A 12240-nucleotide genomic window follows, 5' to 3' on the forward strand; every position below is an offset into this window, starting at 1 on the left:
TTTATTCTCCCTAGACATTAGTTTATGTAGCCATAAAGTGGAGCTTATAATTAATATTTTATAAGTGACAGGAGAAGAGCAAATAGGGCAGTGCCCGGCACAATCAGTACCCAGGACAAGCCGGCACCACTCAGAGTGCTTTCATACTTCAGCCTTTACCTGTATTTAATCTTCACTGGGCTCCCTGAGGCAGGTACCGATACCCCTCTTACTAATGGCACAAGTGACAGCTGGTGGCAGTCTGGCTTCGGAGTCCTGCCTCATCTCCACATTGACCTGCCTGTCAATTACTCTGGACGTCCTTGTTTAGCCCTTATGAGGGCTGTGAAGGCAGCAACTCGAGATCTAGAATCAGGAGACTCGGTTGGGACAGGGACAGTGGGGCTGGAGGCAACACAGCGGGGAGGGAGGGATCTGCCTCCATCAGTCCGCTTGGGGACTGCTGATTTCTAACCTCATCCCTTACCTGCCCGCCCCCTCCACAGGCCCCTCTAGCACAGCCGGAGTCCCCGACCGCCTCGGCGGGGGAGGACGTGCAGTCCTTGGCCGATTCACTCGATTCAGACCGCGACTCGGTGTGCAGCAACTCCAACAGCAACAACGGCAAGAACGGCAAGGACAAGGAGAAGGAGAAACAGCGCAAGGACAAGGACAAGACACGAGCGGATTCTGTGGCCAATAAGCTAGGCAGCTTCAGCAAGACGCTGGGTATCAAGCTGAAGAAAAACATGGGCGGCCTGGGCGGCCTGGTGCACGGCAAGATGAGCCGCGCCAACTCCGCCAATGGCAAGCACGGAGACGCGCCTGAGCGCGGCAAGGAGAAGAAGGCCAAGTCGCGCAAGGGCAGCAAGGAGGAGTCCGGCGCCTCGGCTAGCACGTCTCCCTCGGAGAAGACCACGCCGTCGCCCACGGACAGGGCGGCCGGAGCGTCGCCGGCTGACAAGGGAAGTGGACCCCGCGGTGACGCCTGGAAGTACAGCACGGACGTGAAGCTGAGCCTCAACATCCTACGCGCCGCCATGCAGGGCGAGCGCAAGTTCATCTTCGCCGGCCTGCTGCTCACCAGCCACCGGCACCAGTTCCACGAAGAGATGATCGGCTACTACCTGACCAGCGCGCAGGAGCGCTTCAGCGCCGAGCAGGAGCAGCGGCGCCGCGACGCCGCCGCCGCAGCCGCCTCCGCGGCCAAGCGACCGCCGCGCAGGCCGGAGGCGGAAGGCACGCCGGGCCCCGAGCGCGCATCACCCGGCCCGCCGGCCGGGCCGCCCACGCAGTTGGTGCTCAAGCTCAAGGAGCGCCCGAGCCCCGGGCCGGCGGCAGGCACGCGGGCGGCGCGGGCAGCAGCAGGCGGCGCGGCCTCTCCGGGCCCCGGAGGCGGGGGCGCGCGGCGCGTGGGCGCCAGCGGACCGGTTCCCGGCCGCAGTCCGCCTGCGCCGCCTGCGCGCCAGAGTGTTATCCATGTGCAGACGGCGGGCGCGCGGGACGAGGCATGCGCCCCAGCCGTGGGCGCGCTGCGGCCTTGCGCCACATACCCGCAGCAGAACCGCTCGCTGTCGTCGCAGAGCTACAGCCCGGCGCGCGCCGCCGCCCTACGCACCGTCAACACGGTAGAGTCGCTGGCGCGCGCCGTCCCAGGGGCCCTGCCCGGCGCGGCGGGGGCGGTGAGCGCGACCGAGCACAAGTCGCAGACCTACACCAACGGCTTCGGCGCGGCGCGCGAAGGCCTGGAGTTCGCCGACGCCGACGCCGACGCACCGGCCGCGCGCTCGAACGGTGAGTGCGGCCGCGGCGGCCCGGGCGCGGGGCCAGCGCAGCGACGCTGCCAGCGCGAGAACTGCGCGTTCTATGGTCGCGCCGAGACCGAACACTTCTGTTCGTGCTGCTACCGCGAGGAGCTGCGGCGGCGGCGCGAGGCGCGCGCGGCCCGGCCCTGAGCGCGCGCCCGCGGCCCCGCCGCCCAGGATGGCTTCTCCACGCTGTCGGTGTCTCTTTCCGAGCCCTGGTCCACCGGAAGGCCGGAGATCCTCTGTCCGTGCTGTGTACGTGTTTGGTCAAACGTTCCTAATGGTGCCTGAACCTACACTGACGCCACTCAGGTAGTAGACGGATAGGAAACAAGTCATACTGTTGGAAGTGGGTGTGCTAGCTAGCATCTGCCTCGTACCTGTGGAAACTCAATAGCCATTGCAAGAGTATTTTTGTTCCTCAATAAGAGAAATAAAGAAATTTGCAGCCCTTTGTTTTTAGAAGGGAGTGTTTTACATGCCTTTTTTTTTTTTTTTGGCTTTTTTTTTTTGGCTTTTTTTGGGTTTTTTTGTTTTTTTGGTTTTTGTTTTTTTCCTAACCCAGCGACTGACCTCTTCCATGTAGCGGTCACCTGCGTGCGATCGGTGCCACCCAGGGTTTAGAAGCGAGCGCGAGGCCCAGGGACCGCGCTGGCGGCTCCGCCTGTGGGCTCATGCCCGCTGACGCCCTGGTGGCCCCTGTGGCCCTTTGGGAATACGCGGCTCCATCTCATAAGCAAAACCTTCTCCCACAGCCCCCGGCCCGAGCGACATTCACACTGCCATCAAAGCCGCGGGCGTCCGTAGGATGGCACCGGACAACCTACCTCGCAAGACGCTGTGAGGTGTAGCTATATATCCCGGTGCCGGGCAGCTCAGGTGACAGGAGCTTTCCAAAGACACCTTGGGTCCCCAAAGCAAGGTTCTGAACTCACTATTTGGAGTTGCCCTTATATGAGCAAAGATGACAGTCTGCTCACTTTTCTCCTTTGAAGACACTTCCACAGTGAACTGTCGCTGGAGAGCCCCTAGGAAGCAACCATCGGTGGGCCAGGAGAGAGGCGAGGAGTTGACCCTATGGTCACTGTGTAAGCCCCCGCTAGGCCGCTCTGAAACCCGGCCTGCGCCTCTCTCCAGAGGGAAGGGGCTGAGAGCAGCGGGGAAGGAAGCCCACCCCCTGTCTCCACTCGAATCTGTGTGGGATTAGCCAGTGAAGGGGCACCGCTCCCATCGGGGTCCCCTCAGCAAGGTGGAGGTAACTCAGACTGTGGCTCCATAATACATTAGGGGCAGCCCCACCCCTGAGCGGTCCCTATTTTGGTGCCTCTTTACATTTCTTGAGGAAAAAAAAAAATGTGTCCTTACCTACCCTGTTTTGAGCAGCAATACGCAGCCTCTTCCTTCCAAGATTACCTCTGGAGAATATCGTTCTTGGTCAAGGACTCTGAGGAGTGAAATCTGCCTCACTAAGGAAAGATCTTTTTTCAAAGAAATACAGATAAGATGGGTAAAATCCTCATTAGCAAAAGAATCTTTTAAAACCTGTGAGAGCCTTAGAATAGCCTCTAATAATCCCAAGAGAGGAGAAAGCACCCAGCCTTGCTGTGGGTGTACCTTTGGAAAACAGGCAGTAGACCATCTCTTCATTGGAGCCAGCTTCTCCTTCTCCAGAAAGGATGCTTTTCCCCTACATAAAGAGCAGCAAAAACAAAAAACAAAACAAAACAAAAAAAAAACGGGGAGGAGTTTTTTTACTTGTTTGAAGAATTATAATAAACTAATTTGAGTATCTCCTGTGAGTAATTCCTTTTTGTTTTTAATTATCCACAGCATGTGGCGTTTTCAGTAATCAAGTTTTGCATAAGTGGTTCCTTCAAATTATTTATTAAATAGAATCAAGGAAATTTTTTGAAAGTTTTACTTTTCACGCTAAACAATACTTTCAATGTGTGGTAATTACTAACATCCATATCCCTCATATTACTGGGATTTCTTTTGTTTAAAAAAAAAAGGTGTGTTTTTTTTTTAATCTCTCATCAAGAGGGTTTGTGGCAGCTTTTTGGACTGATTCTTCACATCATGCTGAGCAATTGCTTTGCCATCCAAAGCTGTGAGGTCACAGAATACCGCCTCACCTGTAGACGCCAGCGCCTGCTCTGCTCCTCACTCAGAAGGTAAAGCAGCCAGCCTGGAAATGCCTAATCTGTGCATTCAGAAACCAAACTCATACGCACAAGATATCAAGGAGGCAGAAAGTAAATTCGTGTTTGCTTTGTAATTTTTTTAATGTCAAAACAGCCAACCAGAAATTTCCAAAACTGGCTATGCAAATATTTTACCTTTCTCAAGCTCTGCCAAGTTAAAAAAAAAGAAAGAAAGAAAGGCAAACTGAGAATTAAAACGGTCCATTTATAGTATCAAAGAAAAAAGGAAAACCTTCAAAACCAGGCAGGGTAATTCCTAGGTATTATGAAAAACAGTGACCTGTTCTCACTTCTTGAATTTCAAAGTCACCTCTGTACCACCCCCATCTGACCTACGTGCCATGACTAAGAGCCTGAGATCCAGCCCCCGGCCCCCACCAGGCTCCCCTGACCCTTGCCAGGTGGAAGGCCACTGATTTCTCAGTGGTCAAAGGCCACTACACGGGCCAGAGCACCTGGGGGTGCCATTCCCAGCTGACACGATGCCCCCTGGGTCCACATCGTTTACAAATAGCCGTTTCCTCTTATGAGAGATCTAGAGCCATCCTTCCTCTAAACAGAAGTTAAAAATGTGAGGGAACATACTGCTAATGGTACTGGTCCAGCCCCGCAATGTTCACAAGAGCTCTTTAGCCCTGGTTCCTGGCCAGACACGTCTCAGACCAAATTAGTTCATCAGGCTAGATGGCAACTATTAGAAACTGCTGTGTTTTTCACATGTGGGTCAAGAGGTCCCTTAATGTCCTTTTGTGACTGGAGGCCCTTTGTGGAACAGGGAAAAGGAAGTCGATTTGGGGTGCTGGAGAAGAGGAAGGCGGCCAATCCCAACCCTAGAAAGGCTTCGAGCCCTGTCAGGGCATAGGTCCTGGACTCGGGCTGCGCAGCTGACCCTGCCAGTGGGCCGCCTTCCTGTCCTGTCTGGTCTGGCCACACTTCCCTTTCTGGGAAGATGAATGTCCCTAAGTGACAGCACGTTTCCAGAAGAATCCCAGATACTTCTAAACCCCAGTGGAGGTTATATCAGTAATTTACTTCACACTTCCTGCATATGCATTACCTGGGTATATGATTTTTTAAAAATAATATATTGTTAAAGGAAGGTGTTTTTAAGTGTCTTCTGTTTATAGATTTTATGCTATGTTACGTTGATATTTTACAAAGCCAAGTTCAAATGTACTATAGAAATTATTTTTATATTATTTTCAGAAAATGCCACAGAGCAATATTTTATGCCCTGGTGTTGTCACAGGGTTGTCCCCTTGGAGGGCTAACTTTAGGTGGGAGGGGAGGGGCTCCACTGCAGGCTCTTGGGGGTTAAATGCTTTCTGCTATTTGTTCAAATCCCCTCTGAAAGTGGAACTGTGTAAATGTCTCTTCTTTTTCCATTGAAAGCTCAATTTGTTTTCTGTCCATGGATTTGGGTACTGCATCTTTCCTCCTAAACAAATACTTTCTATTCACTAAGTTACTGTGGACTTTTTCTTACCTATCACCACTCGGTGGCTCAAGTGGAGTTCAAGTTTGGATCTGTTACTTTACAAACTTAATGTTTTCCAAAGCGATTTAATTGATGCATTCTAGTAGGTTACTGTCAGGAATTTAATGACTCCAGATAGCAGGGCTCTCCGTTCCCCCAGGAGACACGCCTGGGGGTGCGGAACAGCCCACCATCTCTGGGGTGGGGCCGTGGCCACTTGGCTCTCACCTCTCCTTATGTGTCCATAAGCTTATTTTGCAAACTACTCGACTTTGCAGAAATAAACTTAACCAATCAGCATAGATTTCACATTAGTTAAGAAAAAAGGGCTGTACCCATCAGTGGTGGGAAATTTGTGTGAGGAAAAAAAAAAAAAAAAAAAGGCTTTGCCAAACCCATGTGTGTAAGTTCCATTCTCTGTGTCTTTCCTGTTTACTAAGAGATGTGGAGTGACGCGCGTTTGGGAGGGTTTCTTTCTTTATGACATGATTCCGTTTTCCTCCTTGTGGTGTGGATTTTACAAATTACATTCCTCGGGTGTTTTTTTCTTTTTCTTTCTTCCAATGCTTCTAATAAATAAGAAGAAAATGTGTGTTGTGGCTCAGCGGGCCCTGCCTTGTCAGACCTCGGCCACTGTGGCATTGCCTCTGTCCAGAGTCTGGTTCTGCTGTCACCTGAAGGCAGGAAGGTCCAAGAGTGGGCCCCAAGGTGGCTGGCACCCCTGGCACCAGGGAGCAGGCAACCTCTTCCAAAAAGCCTTAAAGTGGTGGCTCTCTGGAGACCACTGGGCCCCCCTTCCCTTTAGTCCTAACTATAAACTCTTTTTCCTGTGAGAACTGGCCCATTTTACTGTGGAACTCCAGGGTGGTGAGGGGTGCCCAGCTTCATCCTTGTTTCAGGCACATCCCCCGCATCCCCATGTCTACTTTATGTGGACATGGGGTCCTGATGATCCAGAGCATGATTCTGACAGTAGGTCTGCTGACACGGAGGTGGGTCCAGGGTGCTTCATACCAGAGAGATCCACAGGAGTCCCCCACACTCACCCCAGGAGACCGAGAGCCTGCAGGGAGTGCTTCCAGGAACCCCGCTTTGGAAGAGTTTCAGGACAGCTCCAAACGATGTGCAAAATGGTATGTTAGCAGTTACACTGGTAACTTTGTTCCCCCAAACCAGTCCTTTCTCTGCCCTCCACCCCTGGCAGAGAAGAGACAGGGAGCTGCCCTGCCGGGACCCCAAGGGAATAAGTGCATGTACACTCTGTGTGATATCAAGACACTATTTCTCCTGCCTCCCCACCCCCACCCCAACCCTGACCCTGGGCTGACTTAACTCACACAGAACTGCAGGAATAACACAGAAACCAGAATCTCCAAATTAGATTAAAATGTTACTATTTCCATTTATTTTGCAAAATAATGTGCTGAAATTTTCACTTTCGCTGTTCAATGCTTGCAAAAAAAAAAAAAAAATCCCACCAACCCCAATTATGTATATACAAAATGATGGCCATTGCTTACTCTTTTTTATTCCTTTTAAGATAGCATCTTAAGAATACACACACATACACACACACATACAACGCACATGAAATTCCCACTGTGATGCAGTGGGTTAAGAATCTGACTGCAGCAGCTCAGGTTGCTGCAGAGGCAAGGGCTCAATCCCCAACCCAGTGCAAAGAGTTAAAGCAGCCAATGTTGCCACAGCTGTGGCTCAAATTCACTCCTTGGGAACTTCCATATGCTGTGGGTGTGGCCATTAGAGAAAGAAGAAGAACAAACACACACACTGGAGCTCAAGGTAGTTATTTACTGTAAGATGTGGCACACTGCTGGCTTTTTAAATATAGGCTAAATATGCTCAAGACCAAAGCAACCCATTATTTTAAAGAAGCTAAGTTAGCGGAACCAGCTCTTTGAGAACGTCTGTGATAGCACAGACGCTGAGGGATGAATTTCAATGAAGAAACAGCCAGGTCCTTCCAATGACCACTCCTAGCCCTTACTTCCCCAGCCTCTGCCCCAGCAATAGAGGCCTACCTCAGGGCCTTCGCACATGCCCTTCTGTCTGAACCATTCTCCCTGGACACCCACCCTCAGCCGCTTGGCTCACCCTCCACTACCTGCCACTCTGCTCCATTGTCACCTCTCAAGGAACCCTTCCCTGACTCCTTTATTAACAAGCCAATACATCCCGCCCTCCTGCTGCCTCCCTGTGCATTTTCCCCCTGTGCATTTATTGCCATCTGAGGGCTGCGTGTGTGTTATTCATTCTTCTGTTCATTGTATACCTCCCCCAACCCCCATAGAATGTAAGCTCCATGCGGGCAGGAATGTTTGTCTGTTTTGCACACTGCTGAACTCCTGGTGCCTACAACAGTGCCTGACACACCTTAGGCACTGGGTAAGTATTTGTCAAAAAAAAAGAAAAATGAAATCAATCATCTGATAGCTTTTAAGAAGCCTCAAAAGATCGGTTTCAGCCTTTATCAAATCCACATTCTACTCTTGCCTCTAAACAGGGAGGATTTTTGCTGATGCAGCAGCCTGTCTGCATCTCCAGCCTGTGGCAGTGAGCCCCAGACCTTGGCAAGTCTCCATGGCAATGCTCGCCCTGGAGCCTCCCTTGTGGAGAAGGGACTCAGCTGTTTACAGAGGGTCTTCTGGAGGAGGCCGAGGTGGGAACAGTTTCCCCCAGAGCAGCTCTCATGATTACGCTCCCTCCTTGAGATCATCACAGACCTGGACCGTTCTGGAGAGTCCCTTATAATGGCCGTTTAGGATACTCGCCGTCACACTGTGTCCAGGAAGACAGGCCTTCCTTCTCAGAGCAAACTGGGGCCTTGGGGGTAGGGGGTGGGAGGCGGCAGAAGACCCAGCCCAAGAAAGAGTCAGCCTGACCACTAGGAGGACCCGTTCTCCTATCACCAAAATCAGGCCCCCAGAGGAAGAGGAGCTGGTCACACGGGCTAAGGGGGGCAGGTGCAAGTGACTGCATTGACAGAGTTGGAAGCCATGGGGCTGGAGACCCGAGGCCCCAGTCTCCCCCACCGTCACAGGTGGGTGTGTGCTGGGGGACAGAGCCTGGACTTCACAGAGCCAAACAATACAGCCTTCTGGGCCCTGCCTCCCTGTGGCCCTCCCACTCAGGCAGGTGGCCTCACCCACCAGTGGGGGAGTCAGGGGAGACTGTTCCTTCTCTGAACTTCCTGCCCCTCCTCTGAACTTCCTACCCCTCAGATTTTCCCAAGTACACAACCTTGGTGTTTACTTCTAGGTCCATTGGCCAAATGTGTTTTCCTCTAAGAGTTGTTGGCAAAATACTGTTACAATCTTCCTATTGTCACCTGGACTTTTGTCCTTCTTTTAATCCCCCTCTGTGGTTTTGCTGTCATTTCTCTGGGTGCCATATTTAGGATCCCCTTGTAACACCCCTTCAGCAGCTGCCCAGCACACAGTGAGTGGGCCCACACGTGTGTGTCCCTTCACTTGAATTGCCAAATGAAGAGTGTCCCTTTCACTGCTGCCCTGACAGACACTGGGGGTGGTGCAGGGGGAGGCAGACGTGCTCCTGCCACTACTCAGAGTGGGCCAGCTTTCCAGGACTGCCCCAAGGCCCTTAAAAACCTCTCTCTGAGGCAGGAGCCCTGTGGCCCATCTGCTTCCTCCCACCTGCCCTGCAGTGGAGTCCAAACATTTGCCTTGAAGGTAGGATTTGGCAGGTGGCAGTGGGGCAGCTTGTCTCCACTAACTTATGTCCCAAACTAGTAAAACCACCAGAAGCACTGTTGCAGATGGGCCACGGCCTGTAGCAGAGGCAACCCCGCCTCACAGAGCCGGAAGAATCCCTGGGCCCTCCACCACCCATGGAAACCTTAGAACCCTAAGGGGTACCCCTGAGTCTGCCGCTGAGGCTGGACCCCCACTCATCACCATCTTGAACCAGTTGGTCTTGTTTTAACTGATGGCCTTTGAAGTGTATTTGCTTGGTTCCTTCCAATGGTAGTAGTTCCTCTATTGCTTTCCCTTTCTTTTTTTCTTTTATTGATTCGATTGACTGATTTGGGGGTGCATCACATAGCTTGGTTTCCCCAGTTTCTTGTTACCACGGATGAAGGAAAACATTGAGACAAAAAGGGGTCATAAATCCCTGTTACTTTGCCCAAGTTGTCCAGAGCCCTTTTCTACCTGCAAGTATTTGTTCTCATTCAATGCACATATTCTCTTCCATCTGGTCCGTTCTTGGAGAAGGAACCCATCTTAAGAGCTGTCTTTGGTGGTTGGGTTGTTACTTTGTGGAGTATTAAAGCACTAAACCAATTTTTGCAATATGTAGTAAACCTTGCTTTCATTTTTGGAAACTTCCAGTAATGACTACTGCACTTTTTTTATAGAACTGTATTTCTTTTCTTTCTTTTATGAAAGATTATTTCAAGTAATAGTAGCTCTGTAATCCGTGTGATATGGCTTCTCCATTACTTGACACAGAGAGAAGCTTTGATGCCTACTCAATAAAATTAACATGTTTGTAAAGCACTGACTGGTCCAATTATTTACCCATTACCCACTCCTGTGTTCCTGGTAAAATACCATCTAAGAAGAGTTTTCTGGCTCTGAGGAAGAGTGTTCTGACAAGCATCTGTCCTCCCCAGTTTTTTTTTTTTTTTTTTTTGAGTTCTTCCCGTCAGATGAGATGTAAACCAAGTAATTCAGTTTTATTATATGAGACAAAAGATTTCTCTCCTTTTAAAATGATCAGAGGGAATTTCCCACCATGGCAGAACAGAAATGAATCCGACTAGGAACCGTAAGGTTACAGGTTTGATCCATGGCCTCACTCAGCGGGTTAAGGATCTGGTGTTGCCATCAACTGTGGTATGGGTTGCAGACGTGGCTTGGATCTGGCATTACTGTGGCTGTGGCTGTGACAGAGGCCGACAGCTGCAGCTCTGATTTAACCCCCCAGCCTGGAAACCTCAGTATGCCAAGGGTGTGGCCCTAAAAAGCAAAAGTAATAATAAAATAAAATAAAATGATCAGAGAGATTTCCCCTGTGGCACAGTGGGTGAAGAATCCAACTGCAGTGGCTCAAGTCGCTACAGGGGTGTGAATTCCATCTCTGGCCCAGTGCGGTGGGATAAGGATCTGATGCAGCTGCATCTTGGATTCAGTCCCTGCCCCGGGAACTACCATATGCTGTGGGTGCAACCATAAAAAAATTAATAATAATAAAAATAAAATAGGGATAGACCAAGATGGAAGATAATATAAGAAAGGGAATGTGTGAGAGTGTGTGTGTGTATATGTATATATCTGTGTGAATGACTGGGTCACTTTCCAACAGAAATTGGCACAACATTGTAAATCAAACTATAATTTTAAAAATTATAAAGAGGACGGTAGCAGGAAGGCACAGAGAACAAAAGGATTTTATTGTGGATTTTTATTTATGGATGTTTTCTGTTCAGGAGAGACATGTGTCTATAAAAGAAAGTAAGTGCACTTCCTCAGAGATGGGGTCCCAGACCACATGTCTGTCCCAGGCAGGTGATGGGCCCCTGGTGCAGTCTCAGCTCCCAGGAGCTAGGGCAGGAGGGGGGGCAGTGGCTCTGGGTCAGGCATGTTTTAGGCATCATGGAATTCAATCCAGGCGATAACCCTGAGAGATGTCTAAATCCCTATTGTGTAGACAAAAAGTAAAGTTTGGAGAGGTGGAGTTCCCATTATGGCGCAGCAGAAACAAATTGTGACTAGGAATCATGAGGTTGCAGGTTCAATCCCTGGCCTCACTCAGTGGGTTGGCCATCTGGTGTTGCCGTGAGCTGTGGTGTGGGTCATAGATGCAGCTCAGATCTGATGTTCCTGTGGCTGTGGTATAGGCTGACTGCTGTAGCTCCAATTGGACACCCCTAGCCTGGGAACCTCCATGTGCCGGAAGTGTGGCCCTAAAATAGTGAAACCACAGTTCCAGTTCCAATTTGCCCTGTGGAAGAACCCATGCTCCCAGCTGCAGGGGTTGCCCAGGAGCAGTGCCCAGCCTATCTGGTGGGTGGGCATTGACACACAAGTCTTCTCGCCCATGGGAGGTGGGGGTAGTAGGTGGCACAGTTGGGTAAGGAAAGGAAAGTTGTTTGACTGGCCTTTGGGCCATGCTGTGGCCCTGGAGGCAGCGTCCCGCCATGCACCACCTTCCGTTTCTGGCTCAGTTGTTCTTCTCAGCTAGAGAACAGAAGACTTTGCTGTTCTTGCAGGACAGGCAGAGAAGCTCACACAAAAGGCATACTCCTCCCCTGGCAACTTTGAGAGGTGCTTAAAAGTCTGTACACAATGTTGGTGGGATGCTTGTACTGCGAGAAAGAAAGTCTGGTGACCCTGAGAAAGGCATCTCACCTCTCCTGGCTCTAGTTAGCTGTAAAAGTTCAATATATCCTGTAAAATGAGGGACTTGATGGAAGGCTCTCTAGGACCCCAGCAAGTCATGGAATCAGTGTATCATTTAGGAAAACAGAAGTCATACCAGTTATCTTAACATAGAGAATTTAATATGGGGACTTCATTGAACAGGGATCAAGAGACTGAAATCCACAAAAGGATTGGAGGCCACAGAGAGAGTGTGAAGCTCATCACAGGGCTGGGGGCAAAGCCCAAGGACCAGGTGTGTATAAGCTACAAGCATGGGTGGGGGCACTCGGGGCTGGATGCAGGTTTCTGAGAAAGGGGGCTGGGATCCCTGAGAGAGACACGGTATGGCAGGACCTTCCAAGTGGAGGAAA

General features: G+C 50.7%; 1 protein-coding gene across 3 annotated transcripts in view; it reads left to right on the forward strand.

The window, feature by feature from the left end:
• Positions 1-10003, forward strand: part of OTUD7A (OTU deubiquitinase 7A) — a 317129-nt gene extending 307126 nt beyond the window's left edge. For all 3 annotated transcript variants that reach the window (XM_021098704.1, XM_021098720.1, XM_021098709.1), the window contains one exon: positions 486-10003. In XM_021098704.1, coding sequence (XP_020954363.1) covers positions 486-1934 — 1449 coding nt within the window. In that variant the 3' untranslated portion in view covers positions 1935-10003. The remainder of the gene's footprint in view (positions 1-485) is intronic.

This window comes from Sus scrofa, chromosome 1, assembly GCF_000003025.6.
Source record: "Sus scrofa isolate TJ Tabasco breed Duroc chromosome 1, Sscrofa11.1, whole genome shotgun sequence".
Lineage (NCBI taxonomy): Eukaryota > Metazoa > Chordata > Mammalia > Artiodactyla > Suidae > Sus > Sus scrofa.